This window comes from Arachis stenosperma, chromosome 5 (genome assembly GCF_014773155.1).
Source record: "Arachis stenosperma cultivar V10309 chromosome 5, arast.V10309.gnm1.PFL2, whole genome shotgun sequence".
In the NCBI taxonomy this organism is placed as follows: domain Eukaryota; kingdom Viridiplantae; phylum Streptophyta; class Magnoliopsida; order Fabales; family Fabaceae; genus Arachis; species Arachis stenosperma.
In genome coordinates this window covers 53,787,544-53,805,232 of record NC_080381.1, presented here as the reverse complement: position 1 = coordinate 53,805,232, position 17,689 = coordinate 53,787,544, and the positions used below count along the sequence as shown (strand labels likewise).

At 33.0% G+C, this 17,689-nt stretch overlaps 2 protein-coding genes and 1 non-coding gene across 3 annotated transcripts; 2 read left to right on the top strand and 1 right to left on the bottom strand.

The window, feature by feature from the left end:
* The first annotated feature begins 4,578 nt into the window (after nt 1-4,578).
* Nucleotides 4,579-7,571, top strand: LOC130979679 (cell division topological specificity factor homolog, chloroplastic). The gene is made up of 2 exons (XM_057903198.1): nt 4,579-4,835; nt 6,724-7,571. Exons 1-2 carry the CDS (start codon nt 4,743-4,745, stop codon nt 7,330-7,332), a joined length of 702 nt encoding a protein of 233 aa, XP_057759181.1. The 5' UTR covers nt 4,579-4,742; the 3' UTR covers nt 7,333-7,571.
* Nucleotides 7,572-7,764: 193 nt separating this feature from the next.
* TRNAW-CCA (transfer RNA tryptophan (anticodon CCA)) lies at nt 7,765-7,836 on the bottom strand. The gene has a single exon. It is a non-coding gene; the product is annotated as a tRNA-Trp (tRNA).
* Nucleotides 7,837-7,911: 75 nt separating this feature from the next.
* Nucleotides 7,912-17,486, top strand: LOC130979300 (mitotic checkpoint protein BUB3.3). The gene is made up of 9 exons (XM_057902711.1): nt 7,912-8,131; nt 8,207-8,337; nt 9,728-9,810; nt 10,411-10,662; nt 10,839-10,911; nt 11,529-11,609; nt 11,688-11,769; nt 11,881-11,981; nt 16,984-17,486. Exons 1-9 carry the CDS (start codon nt 7,937-7,939, stop codon nt 17,048-17,050), a joined length of 1,065 nt encoding a protein of 354 aa, XP_057758694.1. The 5' UTR covers nt 7,912-7,936; the 3' UTR covers nt 17,051-17,486.
* Nucleotides 17,487-17,689: the final 203 nt, after the last annotated feature.

The window sequence follows — 17,689 nt, the reverse complement described above, 5'->3', positions numbered from 1 at the left end:
ACATGGAGGAGAAGTACACATTCCTAAATTGAAACTACCTTACGAACTCAAGGGCCCCTCGCGACCATCGTAAAACAAAACAGAGACCTATTCGCATGGACTCCCACTAACATGCCGGGGTTATACCCTAAGTTTATGTCTCACAGGCTATCCATAAAACCAGAAGCCAAGTCTGGAGCATAAAGAAGGCAAAAAATGTCGGCTAACAAGGTAGTCGAAGTCAAAAGACAAACCACTAACCTCTTGCAGGCCGCATTTATTTGAGAACTCACCTACTCGATTTGGCTGTCAAACATGGTGCTCGTTAAGAAGTCTAATGGGAAGTGGCGACTAGGCTCGTCAAAATAATTCTTTACAAAAACATGCAATTAAAAAGACTAAATGCAAGTTAAATTGATAAATTCTACTCTTTTCAATCCAATAACTATAGTAAAATATATATTTATCAAAACTAAACTATTAATTTATCATTAATAATTTCTTTAATTTTTAATTTGATAACTTATCTTTATTTTTCATATATCACAAATGTATTTCAATAACCAAAAGCGATCATCACACAACATTGACCAAACTAATAAAAACTAAAATCAAAGCATTATTCTTTCGAAGAATACACCATTCAACCTGTGTGACAAGCATTAAGGATAGTATTTTTAAGTCTTGTACATTAATCTTTTTAGCCACATGTATTCAAAGAAGGTCCTAGCTATGTTTGACTAGTCTTTAGATCAGGAACGGACCTATGTATAAGGAAGATGGGGCATTTGTCCCCACAAAATTTTTTTAAAAAAATTAATACTGACACTTACATATATATATATATATATATATATATATATATATAAAACTTATTATATTATGTTTATTTTAAAATAAAATATAAATATTTTTTTTGTATTTTATATTAAAAAATATTTTATTAAATATAATTTAGTATAAAAAATAAATAAATAAACTAAAAATAGTGATAATTAATTTTATTATATTAGTTAATTAATTGCTAATTAAATTAAAATTTAATTTTTTAATTAAATACAAATTAAATTATTAGTAATTTTTTAAAAATTATTTAAGATAAAAAAATTATGTTATTTATATGTTAATATACTATAATTATTTTGGTTAAAAAATTTATTCATACTATAAAGATTATAATAAGTAAATTTGACAATTAAATATGAAATAATAAAAAATAAAATAATTTTTTAAAAAATATATAAAAAATAATATTTAGTCATGTTAAAAATAAAAAAAATCGTTATAAATTATTTTTTTATTATTTTGAATATTATACTGTATGCAAATTATATTTTTATTATTTTAAATATTATAAAAGTGATTGTATATATATTTTTAGTTCTTATCAATATATATAGATAGTTCTCATTTAAAATTTTAAATATATCTAAACCAATTTGGATTGGTCAAGTGATAGTTTAGTCATCCGCTTAAGTAAGTATTGAGAGTTTGAATTCCATCTCGTATGTGTAGCACGCAATTCATTGTTGGTCAATTGCAGACTGTTAAACGGAATCCAAATTCACGATAAATTAATTTTTAACTTGTTGGGTATTGTGAAAAGCCAAAAAAAATTTTATACCTAAATTTTATTATATTTTTGCTCTAACTACTAAATTTTTCTGGGTCTGTCACTGCTTTAGATACATGTTTGCTTTGGCATATTAAACGAAAAAGTAAAACAGAGAGAAGAAAATTAACATTCAATAATAATGTGCGTAAAGATGCAAATGTGGAAGAACATAATTGTAATAATATTGAATTTTTGCTGTTGTACTCTATGAGAAGAAGAAAGGAGGATCGCATAAATGAGAAAATAAATGAAAAGAATAAACAATTATAAATGATAAAGTATAATCTTTTATTTATCATTTAATATTTTACCTCATATGCTATCTCTTGGTTCCACTTAAAGAATGTAAAGCGAAAAATTCACTTTACCAAACAATCCAAGAAAAAAAGAGGATTCATTTTCAACTAAAAATCATTGCCATAAAGATTATAAAAAATAAATAAAAAATAATTAAAAATATATTTGTCACTTTATAAAAAAAATATGATCTTTGTTTAAATATTATAAATATTAATCTTTTTTTAATAATTTTGGTATTAAAAATCTATTTTAATAATTAAATTTTTTTAACAATCCTTTATAATAATTTTTTAATATTTTATTATTAAAAAAGATTAAATCATATTTTTGTTGAATATTTTTAATTTCTTATTATATATTTATTATTCTATTTAATTTAATTTTATTTTATTTTATTCATTATGAATATAGAGAAGTTTTAATTGTAACTTAGTTGTTGTATTGGATTCTTTTGAAAATAAATAAAATAAATAATTTGTAACATTTTTACTGAAATGTGTCGCTTCTCTTATCTCATTTACAATATAAACGTGATAAGACACGAGACGACGTAGTCGTATCACGTGTGTATACGTCTTGTGTAAAGCTCTTATCTCGAACGACTTGCAATATTTGAAAGCCTCCACATAAGGAAGGAAGGCCAAAAATACCTTGTCAAACATGCTGCAATCACGCACTATGAGATGACCATCATCGTATGGTACATCACTGATCTCACACATCGTTTTGAGACAATAACTCTACACGGCTTGCAGTAACCTCGACACCTTATTATATGACTCCTCTCAGTCATCGAAAATCTGCGCAATCACCTTTTGCTTCGCCATCCAAACTTTTCTGTACGAGAGTTTGAAGTGACAGCTTTGCCTAACTGCACCTTATAGGACAGAAATACTGACGGACGGGTTGCTAAATACGTGTGCGCTCCTCCCACCCAACGCACCTCCCTAACGAAATAGAACAACTGTGGTTAACGATTATAATAAGCATAACAGCGACAATTAAGAATATAAAAAACAATGAAACTTCAACTTACCAGTATTCGAGATTCTGTCAGAAAGCAACATGGAGACTCCAAGGATAGCCTGCTACATGTTGGCGACAATGCACATGGTACTTTAATCGATTCGACTCCACTACTCGGTATTTAGCATTTCTGCGAATACTATAATTCTTTACACCATGCATTACTGCATCTTTTCTTTTGAATATGTGGCCAACCCTAAACTTCACACTATTGTCCAAGTTGTAATTGTCTTCACCCGTGTTGGAAAATAGATTCTTCTCTTACATCGCGTCCAGATCCAATGTACTATAGTGACTAGATACAGATGACAAGGTCAAAATTGGGTGCGGGGCAAGCAAAAGATACCTACGTGATGCTTCAACCGGGGTCTCTGGTACAAAATCTTCCTCATCATTATCCTCAGAGGAACCGCTGTCGTTGCTATCCATAACATACTCCTCGGTGGAGTCCTCACCGTCAACGTTCATGTCTTCCACAGGACTAGTAATGTGCAGCGGCTTGAGTGCAAGAGGTGGGTCATCTTGGACGAAGTCTGACAAGCCAGATCCATCGCCGCCAATGTCACCAATTTCCGCAAAAAACTCCATCACTTATTCTACCATGATTCTCCCATGGATGTCAAACATCAGGCACACATGCTCATGCCATGGAGCTAAAACAGACGAAACAAAAAAACTCCATTTCCCATCGGTGCTAGCAACCTATACCCCTTTCGATCTCTTTTATCCCGCTATTACTAACGCTACCCAATATCAAACTCTTCAACTCGGACAAAGAACTTACTCTCCGGGTATGCTACAGAATGAGATTCTCACATTCAAATATCACCCTATTATCATTATTTCTTATATGGCAATTCGGATACACATTTACAACCAAGTATCTACTACTACTAGATATTTTGACTTATTTTCGGAAGAAATAGGTAGAAAAAAAGTAGTAAAATATTTATGGAGAATAGAAAGAGTTGCACATCCTTTTCTAGTTGCTAAAAATTTGTCTTTACGTATCTCGTTTACAGTGTTAAAAAAATAAGATTACACATGTCTCGTTTACATGTTTATTTTATTTATTAAAAAATCTTTGTTGTATTTCTTTATTTTTATTATTTAAATTTAAGTTTTTAGTATAATTTTAAATATTTGTTTAATTATTAGCAAATTAAATGGTTTTACGAATTACTAATTAAACCATTACCCAATAAATTTCCAATTATATATATAATAGATAATTATTTTTTACTTTCTGAAAATTAATTTTTTACTTATAAAATAATAGATAAAATAACTTATATTTTAAATTATAAATTATAAAAAAGTATATGAAAATAATAAAAATATTAAATAATATAAACAATAGATATGTAGATGATTGATTATGTTAATTATTTTTAATTGGATAGTTATTTTTTTTATTTTATTTATTCATACATAATTAATAATAATTGATTGTTTAATTCACTAACTTAATAAATAATTATTCTAATATTAAAATTTATAAAATTATTTAAAATAAAGTGTTTTTTTTATTTGGATTAATTTTAAAATTATTATTCACATTATTTACAAAAATAATTGTGTAATGACAACACCGGTAAAATATAATCTATAAATTTTAATTCTCAACTCTGACTGTTTAATTAACAAGAAATCTGTTACCTTGTTTTCTCTCTCCCTATAAAACAAGTAAACAACCAATCCTGAGAAAATAAGGAGCGCAAAGTTCACTCGCATAACTGAGGTCAGTGTGTTCAAGCTCTAAATTTTGAACGCAGGGGCGACTTCGAGCTCAAAGCTGTTTCTTTTTCTTTTTGGGTTAACAATGGCGATTTCTGGTGATCTTAGGGTTTATGCTACTGTTCCTCTCTATCACTCTCGTTCACAACCACGAATCTCTTCTTTCCCTTCCCCAAAGGTTTTATCCTGTCTGTTTTGTCTCTTTCTCCTGTTATTCTCTTGTTTTTTTCACCTGTTCGAATTAGATGATTGGTTTATTTCTGTATGAAATTCAGTTAAATGTTTCTTTCCATGGTGAATTGAAATCCCAATTGCATGATATATCTTACAAATCAGGGCATATCAGGTGGTATTTGATGAGGGGTATTTTCCTTTATTTTATTTTATTATTATTTGTAGGAATTAAAGCCTTTGGGGTCGTCAATGTATGTCTTATGATTTTGAAATTTTAGGTTATACAAATTCACATCTCTAGTTTCGATATTCACTCTTTTTATTTTATTTATTTTTTCACTTTCACATTTTGCTGTCAAGTTTGTAAAAAATCATGGAGATGATTTGCTTGGTCTAACATGCTTCTGTGAACCTGGTTTTAAAGCTTGCACCCATAATGAACTTCTTGCCATTGTGTAAAACATGTAGAAATAAGAATAAATTTCTCGTAGCTCTCAGTTACAAATATTGGGTGTACAATGACAAAGACACACGTCTCCGTTTGGTCTATGGTTAGAATTCATTTTCTTTGTTATTGTCCTTATTACTATTTATAAGGTACAAATTCATTATGCTGGGGATGTTTTGGAGGCTATGTTCCATCTACATTCTGAAGCAATAGCGTTTTTGGATTTTGTTGTTGTTAGATTATATTATTTTTTATCTTTATTTTAAGTTGATTGAAAGTAACAAGAAATCTCACTAGGCCAAGATAATGTGGACTATGTGGTAACCTGCAATCCTGCATCCATAAGTTGTAAAGTTGTAACATTATGTAATTGCTCACCAGCACAAGTACTACAGGAAGACATAACTGCTTTTCAACCTTATTTCATTTGCTTGGAAGTATGAGTTGTCTCTAGTATTTGTTGATAGTTAATAGTTATTGATGGATTAAAATATTATTGATTAGAATAGTATATTAAGATAAAGTTTTGCATGAGAAAATAGCGAATTACCAGAGAAGCAAGTTGCTCTTCTTCCTGATGACCTAAGCCATCTCATTGTCTCCAATCAACCAAATGTCCCCCACACTGTCCTGTGCCCTTCCAAATTCACATCCCCTTCAATGGTTCCCACATCCATCTCATCACTTTGCTGTTGCTGATATCTATTTTGCAGGGTCTTCTCCCATCTGCAAAATTGAATCCCCCCTTACCTGCTCCAGTTCATTCCCATTTCTGCACTTGATCCCCTTTTCTTCTTTCATTAATAAACCCTGGATTCTCTCCATCAGCCTGTAATCTTGCAGCCTGTTAGGGACGTGTATTATGGGGTGCCCAAAGTTCGCATCAAGTAGTCTGGGATGTTTGATATTGTATTTAAGGATACTGATTCTTCCCCCTTAATACTAGCTTTTAAGGTGTGGTTCTTCATTTTCCTTAGGTACTTAACACAGCTTCTTTTGTTTACAAGGGTTAGAGGTCCCTTTGCTGATTGTCTTATTGGAAAATAAAAACCTGCATTTAATTGGGTGGATTAGTAATTTAGTATGATTAAAAAGTTTGTGAGACTGCAGTTTTCAATATAATTTTAATAAAATGCTGTTGTTTAATCTTTGTGTTTGGATATTTTTATTCTGATGCCCGTGTCTTGCTACCTTTTGACCTGGACAAGGGTACAAATAACGTAGAAAACCTCTCCAGTTGTGGGGATAAGGTTTTATATATCTACCGTGCTCAAACCCGGAGCGTCATGCACTAGGCCACATGTCTTATAGATGTTTAATTTTTCATTGTTGATGACTGCTATTCAAAAATGCTCATGGTTTGTTATATACTATGCATATCTCACAAACAATTAGCAAGAATCTGAATGCCTTATCACTAATACCCTAGTTTTCTGCCTAATAGGTGGATTTCAGTGGTTACTCAAATGGAGCATCTAGCATCTCTGAATTCACCCCAAAATGTCCCAGCCTGACAATTGTACGTCGCAGCAATATGCGTGGCTTCTGCAAGCCAGTTTCTGGAGTCCTTGAAGGTCCCAAGTTTTCATCAAAATCTGTTAGTCAAGAAGCTGAGAACTTCCTCCTTGATGCTGTTAACATGAGTTTCTTTGAGCGATTAAATTTAGCTTGGAAGATAGTTTTCCCATCAGCAGTGTCTAGAAAAAGTTCGAATGCTAGAATTGCCAAGCAACGCTTGAAGATGATCTTGTTCTCTGATCGATGTGAAGTAAGTGACGAGGCAAAGCGAAAAATTGTTAACAACATTGTGCGTGCTCTATCAGATTTTGTGGAGATAGAGTCGCAGGACAAAGTTCAGCTGAGTGTCTCTTCTGATACAGATATTGGAACTATTTACTCCGTCACTGTTCCTGTGCGGCGTGTTAAGCCAGAATATCAAGATATGGATGAAGTTGGGACAATAACAAATATTGAGTTTAAGGAAACCGGAGACAGTTCTGGTTCTTCTGTCGATGTTAGATTTGATTTCTTTGTTCCGGATGAAAGGTCTTGAGGGTTGATTCCTTTGTCAGGAACTTATGGCTTTGAATCTCTAGCAGCGAAACAACTTCGAAGTTCTGTATATATTTATTTGTCTCTGAAGCGTTTGTTGAGAAATTTTGTGCCTCTCTGTTACGGATAGTCTAGCTTGATTATTTTATTGTTGAGTTAATGTTATGTTTTATGTACTTGAGTGTATGAATCATTGTCCTTTCATTAACCATGCTTGTTCTTATTGGCCTTTGCAATTAAGCTTTGACCAGATTAGTTAAACCTAATTCATCCATACTTCTTTGCTAGCTAGTGGGGTGAAATTGTTACTCTGGGTTATAACCATGTGTCAGACTCAGACATGGTTATCATTGATATGAAAATTATTTGCTCCTCAACATTTGCGAATACCGTGGCAAAGAAAAGAAGAAAAAGATATTGGATAGAAAAAAATTGAACCCGACGTGAATCGAACACGCAACCTTCTGATCTGGAGTCAGACGCGCTACCATTGCGCCACGGATCCAGGTTAGAAAGCTTTGCATGTTTAATTTTAAAAATGTAACATAAGTAGTTTGATTTGTTTCGTGGGCGGGAGCATTTATTCACTCCGATAATCCAGTTTCATGAATTTGAAAGGTCACCATTGTCACATCCCAGAACACTACATCCCCTTGTTCTCTCATGCGCTGAAATTGAAAATGAAGGGAGATAACAGTGACTCGTTGCTGTTGAAGTTGGAAGCACCAACGAGAGACGCCATCTCCAGAGTCCGATTCGCTCCCCACTCCAACAACCTCCTCATCTCTTCTTGGGACTCCGTAATTCTCATCTCTCTCTCTCTCTCTTCTTTTGAGAAAGTTACTTTAGTTGCTTATTGAGTGGTGAAATTGCAGAGTCTTCGGTTGTACGACGTGGACGCTTCATTGCTCAGACTTGAAGCTCCTTCCGAAGCTCCCCTCCTCGATTGTTACTTCCATGACGAAGCCGTTGCTTTCTCCGCCGCCTCCGATGGCTTAATTCGAAGGTCCTATTTTTTATTTAATTAAATATCTCTTAGTGTTTGTTTGAGCGCTGTGAAATTGATAAAAAAAAATTTTCCAATGTAAAAATATCTTTTTTTTTTATTTTTTTATATTTTAAGTGTGTTTGGCAAATTTTTAATAGTAAAAATAAAAGTACTAGAAAAATAAAAAATATCTTTTTTTAGAAGTTATAATTTACATTTTTTTTCAATATTTTTTTCTTTAAAAAAATATTTTTTTCACATAATAAATAAACAAAAAAATATTTTTATCTTATTTTACTCAAACATAATTGATAGATAAAAATATCTTTTTACATGAGATATCTAAATAAAAAATTATTTTTACTTTTGTAAATGATCTTTTAAAAAAATATTATTTAAATAAGATTTTTTTCGAAAATGGCGTTCAAACAAACCCTTAATATTTATTGTTTAATTCAAAGAGAACTTAGGTCTCATGATGTATAGTGTATACTTGTTTAAACTTTGAAGTATTCCAGGATCCCGGCATGTGGTTTTCGGAATCACTTAGTTGCTATAGTTAGTTAGTTAGTTGACGCAATTTGCTGTATCAGCAAGTTTCCTTTATTAAGCTATTTGGAGTTCTAGTGTGTGTATTGATTATGTCAGAATTGATTTTGAACTAAAATGATCTATGTTTGATATATTTTGTTTTGTTAGTTTTTTTTTTCACTAAATGATTTTAACTATCCATGATAAATAATTGAATCTGAGATTTTCACTTCTGCTATAATTAATTTTGGCTTCATAATTAATTATGGAATTTTGGTCCACACCATAATTGATTATGGGTGCATCAAACTGGTAATCCAAACACGCAAATAGTGGATCACATTCCTGACATAATTGTTTAAGAAACAACTTGAGTCTTCAAAAATTTAGTACCACGTATACTTGATTGAGCAACAAGTCAGTTTGCAAGATCGAAGGTTCACTGTTTGACTTAAAGTGAAATTGTGAATGGCATGCTGGATTATGCTGATAGTGATAGAGCAGGTACATTGAATAAATGCCCTAGGGAATGTGATGGTTTGTTTGATAGATTTTTCATACCTTCGTTTTGCTGTGGAAGGTTGAAAATATAAATACAGTTAAAGATGTTGGATGAATGTGTAAGAATGAGGGAGAAATGGGAAACGGGGTGCTCTGAATTTGAATTGTGAACTGTTAAAATTCTTTATTGACTTTGGTTAATAAGCAATGAAGCATGTGATCTGTTGTATATTCCATCATGTTGTGGTTTTCTAGCATCCATGTTAGCCTTAAGAAAAAGGCTTAATGGCTTGACTTGTTTTGCAGTGGATGTGTTTGGCTTTATATTATTTCTTTAGCATGTTTTGTTTGACTCCTTTTGGGCTAAACTTTATAGGTATGATCTGGATTCAGGAATTATTGATACAATCGGTGGTCATGATGATATAGCAACGTGCATTGGATATTCCAGTGAAACATGTAAGCTATTGACCCAATCTTTGATGCCCTTTTATAGTTGTAATCTTCACCTTTTAATTTTTCATTTATTGATAATGTTGGGCATATTGACAACTAATTTATAATCCTTCATGTTGATACTGTTGCTCTCATGTTTAAGCATATATGAATGAATACGAATAATTCATACATGTTACTGAAAACCTCTGAGACAGGTTGTATAGCAAACTAAATGTTCATTTATCTTATACAACAAACTTACAACAATAAGCTTTTGACTGTTTCTGAACAGTTGAGTAGATATTCATACGTAGAGCTCAATAAACTATTGGTTACGAAGAAGGTCCAAAATGCTTTTACAATATTTAGAGATAACATAAAACGTCAATTTAATACTTGCTTTTACCTAAAAACATGTTCCCAGTTGCAGTATCATAAATGTATTGTATGCTAACTTTGTTTTTTCAATTGTAATTATGAACAACTATACATACTTGTGATGGTCATAAGCTTCATCATATGCTTAAACTTGCATTAGAAGAAAAACCATTGGGATGCTGGTATCAGCAGGAAAAAGGTCTACGGTGAAGTTCATATTGTTAGTGGCCTTCATTATTGTAGGTCAGTTGATCACAGGTGGTTTTGATAAAAAGTTACTGCTATGGGACATCCGTATGGAGAAGGCTGTTTCGTGCTTGAGAAGTGTAGCTGCAGAAATTGACTCCATGTCTGTCTTGGGGTTTAGTCTTACCGTAGGCATTGAAGCATCAGTGCAAGTTTTCGATTTACGTAAATTTGACGCGGCAGTTCATTCAAAGGAACCATTCAGTGGTACACATTTAAGATGTGTCAGTTCAATTCCTTATGCCGAAGGTATGAACTATGAAATCTATGATTTATTTCTTTTTTGATGAGCTCTATCTGAGTTTATCTTGTCAACATAAACCTTGTTGCATTGACTGGTTTAATGCACTCTAAAAAGTTATGGAAAGAACCAAGCATAGATCATAGTTCACGGAGGCAACTTTGAAGTCTGATTATTATTGCAGGATTTGCAGCTGGATCAGTAGATGGACGTGTAGCATTGCAGATTTCAGATTCATCTGGTTCAAATGACAATGGGTCAGTTATTGATGCTGACACTATTCATAGATTAATTTTTGTCCAAATCTTAAAAAATAAAATAATATCTAACAAAATTCTACAAAGAGGAAAAAAACAAAAACCGATACATATGTTTTACTTTGCTTTTGTACCTTTTTTTCCATTCTTGTACATAACAAAAGAGCTTGCTCACTAGTTGAAAAACTAATGAACTGTGTTGTTTGCAATCACTCCAGATATTTTATTATTATAGTTTAGTTCCAGTAATTTGTACTACTTTCCTCCAGTTTACTATTACAGATTTGTCGAAATTATACTCAGGATAAATTCAATGTTGAATGAGAGACTGCAGTTATTTAATATAATTCATCTAGTTTGATTGTTGTATTTTTCTGATTACAAATTTTCTAGAGTTGATTTTCGAATGTATGTCAGTGAAATGCTTAAACACATTTGCAACTTCAGTTTTTACGTTTCCAATTTCGGCTACCTTTCATCTTGTTTCTCAACTATTTGAAAAATCTCTTACCAGTTTACCAAATGTCCTAATGTATCTCAGTTATTTACTTATTTACGGTTTAAAAGTAGAATTTCATAGCCATGTTCTAATACAATGCTATATCGCACTCTCACAGATATATTTTTCGGTGTCATCCAAAATCAAAGCAAGGAAAGCATCATTTAACACCAGTGAACGACATTGCATTCAGTCCCATGTATGTGCCTTCTTGCGTATAAGTTGCCATTTTGGATTAGGAAGCTAATAACTTTTATTAATTTAACTTCTGTTTTAGGATCACAGGTGCTTTTGTCACAGGTGATAATGAGGGTTATGTTACCATATGGGATGCTAAAAATAGAAAAAGACTAATTGAGGTATTTGCCCAATTATGTTTTGCATTTGTATCTAATAAATATTAATATTACAGGATTGTAATAAGTTCAGTAGCTTTTTCTTCTTATAATACAGTTTTTTCTCAATTTCAGTTGCTTAAATATCCAAATAGTGTTGCGTCCTTGTCATACAATCACGACGGACAACTTATGGCTGTAGCATCAAGCCATACATACAAAGAAGCTAAGAAAACGTGAGTAGTTCTCCTTTTATGTCTTCTATGAATTTTATCAATTGAATTTTCGCTTATTTTATTTTATTAATGAACAATGAAGAACCTCTTCCTATCTATTACTCACTAGACGTAACTTCTGGAGAACGTATAACTGAATAAGAATTAACTTAGTCAACATTATCCAACTTTTATTTTTAAACTAGAATAAGACCCTTTCGATTGTGTATAGGGGTGTGCATGGTTCAGTTTTTCTATAAACTGAACTGAAACTGCACTAAACCATTTTAAATGGTTTAAAAACTGAACCAAACTGCTTTGTCACATATGAAACTGGTTCTAAACCAGTTTATAATACAGTGCACCAGTTTAAACCAGTTCATAAAAATAAAACTGGTTTTAATTAAAAAAACCAGTTTAAACTGGTTTATAGGCTAAAACTAGTTTTCACACTCTCCCTCTTTCTTTCCCTCTCCCTCCCCACTCTCTCTCTCTCCTCTCACACTCTCTTTTTCCTCTCCCTCCCCCCTCTCTCTCTCCCTCCCTCTCTCTCTCCCTCCCTCCTTCTCTCTCTCTCTATCTCTCTCTCTCCTTTTCCTCTTCTGCTCTCTCTCTCTCTTCTTCCCTCACTCTCTCCTTCTCCCCTCTCTCTTCTTTCTCTCTTTTTTCTCTCTCTTCTCCTCTCCCTCTCTCTCATTTCTCTCTTTCTTTCTCTATCTTCTTCTCTCCCTTTCTCCCCCTCCTTTCTCTCTCTTCCTCCTCTCTATTTTCCTTTTCCCTTTCTCTCTCCTTCCCCTCTTTCTCCCATCCCCTCTCTTTGTCTTTCTCTCTTTCTCCCTCTCTCCCTCTTCTCTCTCCCTTTTCTCCCTCTCTATCCCTTTTCTCTCATTCTCTCTCTCTCCCCTATCCCTCTTCCTCTCTCTCTCTCCTTTCCTCTCCCCCCCTCTCTCTCTTTCTCTCCCTCTCTCTCCGTCCTCTTTCCCTCTCGCCTTCTCTCCCTCCTCTCTCTCTCTCTCTCTTTCTCTCTCCTTTCCCTCTTCCTCTCTTTCTCTTCTTTGCTCTCTCTCTCTCTCCCTCCTCTCTCTTCCTCTTCTCTCTCGCTCCCCTTCTTTCTCCCCCTCCCTCTCTTTGTCTTCCTCTCTCTCTCCACCTTTTTCTTTTCTCTCTCTTCCCCTCTTTCTCCCTATCTCCATCTCTCTCTCACTCCTCTCTCTCTCTCTCTCTCCTCTGCCGCTCTTTCTTCCCCTCCCCTTTCTTTCGCTCTCCTTTTCTCCCTCTCTATCCATTTCTCTCATTTTTCTCTCTCCCATATCCCTCTCTCCCATTTCTTTCTCTCTTTCTCTCTCTCTCCTTCTCTCTGTCTCTCTCAATTTTTCTCCCTCTTTCTTCCTCCTTCTCTCTTTTCTTGCGCTCTTTTTCCCCCTCTTCTCTCTCTTCCTCTCTCTCCTCTTCCTCTTCTCTCTCTCCTCATTCTCTCTCTTATTTTGGAAAAAAAGAAAGAGAAAGAGAAGAGGGATATAGAGTGAGAAAAGAATGAGAGAAAAAAAAAAGAGAGAAAAAAAGGAGAGAAAGAGAATAAGGAGAGAGAGGAAGGAGAAAAAAGAGAGAGAAAAAGATAGAGAAAGAAGGGAATGAGAGAGAGAAATAAGGGAAGGAGAGAGAGAAGAATAGGAAAGAGAAAGAAAAAAGAGAAAAATGAGAGAGAGAAAGATGATGAGAGAGGGGAGGTGGAGAGAAGGCAGAGAGGAGAGAAACAAAAGGAAAAAGAGGAAAAGAGGAAGAGAGAGAGAAGGGGAAGGGAGGGAGAGAGAGAAGGGGGATGGGAGGGGGAGAGAGAGGGAGAGGGGAGAAAAGGAAAGAGAGAGAGAGAGATGAGGGGGAGAAAGAGGAGAAAGAGAGAGAGAGGAAGAAAGAGGGGAGGAGGAGAGATAGAGAGAGGAGGGAGAGAAAAAAAGAGAGAGAGAGAGGAAGAGAGAGAAGAAAGAAGGGGGGGAGAGGGGAGAGAGAGAAAGAGATAGGAGGGGAGAGAGAGGGGGAATTGAGGGAGAAGGAGAAAGAAGGGGGAAAGAGAGAGAGAGAAGAAAGGGGAGGGGGAGAGAGGAGGGAGAGAAGAGAGAGAGAGAGAGAGAGGGGAAGGAAGGGAGAGGGAGAGGGGGAAAAGGAGAGAGAGAGAGAGAAAGAGATAGAGAGAGAGAAGGGAGAGAGAGGAAAAAGAGAGAAAGAGAAGGAGAGGAAGAGAGAGAAAAAGAGGGAGACAAATAGGAGGGGGAGAGAGAAAGAGAGAGAGAGATAGAGAAGGGAGAGAAGAAAGAAAGGGGAGAGAGAGAGAGAGAGAGAGAGAGAGAGAGAGAGAAAGAGGAGAAGAAGAGAGAGAGGAAGAAAGAGGGGAGGGAGAGAGAAAGAGGAGGGAGAGAGAGAAAAAAAGGGGAGAGAGAGAGGAAGAGAGAGGGGAGGAGAGAGAAGAAGGAAGGAGAAGGAGAGGTAGAGGGTGAGAGAGAGAGAGAGAGAGAGAGAGAGGAGTGGGAGAAAGAGAGAAGGGAGAGGAGAGAGAGGAAGAGAGAGGGGAAGGAAGGGAGAGGGAGAGGGAGAGGGGGAAAGGAGAGAGAGGGAGAGGAGAGAGAGAGAGAAGGGAGAGAGAGAGAGAGAGAAAGAGAGAGAGAGAAAGGGGAGAGAGAGTGAAGGGAGAAAGAGAAAGAAAGAGTATGTAAAATTAATTTTGGAGTTTAAATAAAACCAGTTTTAATTTGGTTTAAAACTAAACTGAACCATAAAAACTAGTTTTTAATAAACTGGTTTTTCATAAAAACTATGGTTTCAGTTCAGTTTTTTATTTAAAAAAACTGATTTATTTAAAACAGTTTCAGTTCAGTTTCAATTCAGTTCAATGAAACCAGTTTTTTTGCACACCCCTAATTGTGTAGACTCAAATAAATGATAGCAACGATTAATAAATATTATAAAATAATCTTAAATACATATTTATAAATATGAATAGAAAAATATTTTGTGAAATAATGAAAATTTAATCACATAAAAATATACATTATAAATTTATAAAAATTTTAAGACTTGTTATTTATATAATATTAAAGATTATCTTTACTAAAAATGCTATATATATATATATATATATATATATATATATATATATAATTAGCCATTATATATTTGCGAATAAATATTTGTGTTTTTTATTCTTAATGTGTATTTTATATTTTAATATGTATTTTATCAAGTAACTGTTTTTTGTGTGTACATAGTATCGTTGTATCTTTATTATTTTCTATTTCAAAAATTAAAACTTCATATATCTATATTATCAACTATTTTGATAAGTATAAATAGATTGCATTTTCATTAGATAGAATTAAAATATACATATTAAAATAAAATAAAATAAAATAACATTGGTTGACTACTTGACTTAGTTCAAAAGTTAGCTGTTTAAGTTAGCGATTACTACTTTTAATGATTTTTTTAAATGTGAATTATTTTTTAAGTATATTTGCTAGTAATTTTATATAAATTTTTTTCATTCTCTTAATTAAAGTATCTTATAAGATGCAATGCTTTAAATTGTTGATTTTGTAATTCGTCTTCTTTACCACCACTTTCTTGAGAGGCTCCAATATTTTTTAATATTTGTCATTATTATTATGACTTCAAATATTGCCTCTAGTGTCTATATCCATGTAAACTATATGTTTTAAAAAGTATGAATTAAATAATTTAGAAAACAATTAACATTACTAAAAAAAGATTTTAGTTGTTGGATTCATTTTGTTAATTATTGCGAAAACTGTTATAAAATATGAATTGAATAGTTAAGAGGACATTAATATTGTTAAGAAGAGATTTTAGTAGTATAAGTCATCTTATTAATTATTGTAAAAACCGTTACAAGAAGTAACATTAAGATTGAAAGGAAGATATATATGCTTGGTTTCATAATAGAATGACATCTATTATAATATGTTTACCTGACAAAATTATAAGTAATCTATGTATCATCACTTGAATGTAGAATGACTTTAGTATTAACTTTTATAAGATATAAATAGATAGATTCTAAAAATTCTCATTGTTATGAAGAATTTAAAATAAGGATTATAATTTATAATTTAGGGTTAAAGTTTATGATTTAGGGTTTAAAATTTAAAGTAAACAAGATAATTTAAAAAAAACTTGACTGATATTAGTTGAAAAAAAATTGATTTCCAGTATTAAAATTTGCCTACGGTAACTTTGCCGCCTTACATATTTATTGGATTAAATTTCCATAGTGGTTCCTCAGATTCGCGACTTTAATCATTTTAGTCATCAGATTCAAAATTCACTATGCTGGTCCTCGAAATCCAATTTCAGGCACCATATTGGGTCCTGGATGCTTTCCAACATTGAATAAATGAGCTAGTTCTGATTTGCAATGCTAGACACATGATTAAATAGCGTCTTTTCGATTTAGCTTTTAAATAAAGCAAAAAAAATGTATGAAGGGAGATATAATGAATTGCATATCATATAAACTCTTCTTCCTTTTCTCGTTTTTGCCTTGTTTAAGTGTCAAAACGAAACGACGCTGTTTAGCCATATGTCCAGCATAGCAAGTCAGAGCTAATTCAGCGTTTAGTTTGTTGATTTAGTACTAGAAAGAGTCCAGAGACCAACATAGTGCCCAAAATTGAATCTCGAAAACCAATATAGATAATTTTGAATTTAAGAGACTGAAATGGTGAAAATTATGAATCTGAAAACCACTTTGGGAATTTAATCTATTTATTGTCAAATTAAACGTCTTACATTTTCATTTGGATTTATGGTGGCATTAAATATAATCTAGCTACAATTGAGTGAGGAAAAAGTTTTACTATCTATTGTTGTGTGAGGTTGAAATGAATTAATAACTTTTTATTTATACACCTCAAAATTGTCTTCATTAACCATGTAGGGAAGCAAAGCATGGAATTATTTGGCTTTTGACTTAAATATTCATTTTATTTATTAGCATTTTTGATATTGACAGAGGAGAGCGTCTTATATTCATCCATAGCGTGTACAACGTTGATGTTGGATCAACTTCTGGTATTTGAAGTTAAATCATCTTTTGCAATGCTTGGCAAAGGAAGATAGATTCAGAGGACACACTACAAGAAAAATAGCCTACTGTCATGCTTTTAAAGTATGCCAAAAAATGGAAAAAAGCGTAACGAACAGCTTATTGCTATGTTTTTTGAGCTATCAACATATTTTTGAAAAGATCACATCTGCAAACGTGTCGGTTGTTCTATTACCATGCTTTTGTCAATCTATTAGCACGTTTAATTTCTTGCCACGCTTTTTTGTATGTAATCCTATAACTACGCTTTTAAAGCGTGCCAAAAAGTAGACATACAACTACACTTTTAGAAACATGCTCATTGGTTTGGTTACGTTTCGAAAGCGTGCCAATAGGTGAAGATACCGGTACACTTTTGAAGCATGCCAAGATTTTTGGCTATGGCCACATTTTTTAAGCATGGCCTTTGGTTTTGCCATACAATATGGTTACTCTTTTTATGGCTACACTTTTTTATGAATCTTCCTAATAAAACATTGCAGAATTGGCATATAATTCTAAATCGTAGTTTGACAGACTAATTTAAACCATGAAAAAAAAATTATATAAAATTTTAAATTTTCCTACACTTTTTTTTTATACTTGCAAAAATTCACAAGCCACAAGAGGCAAG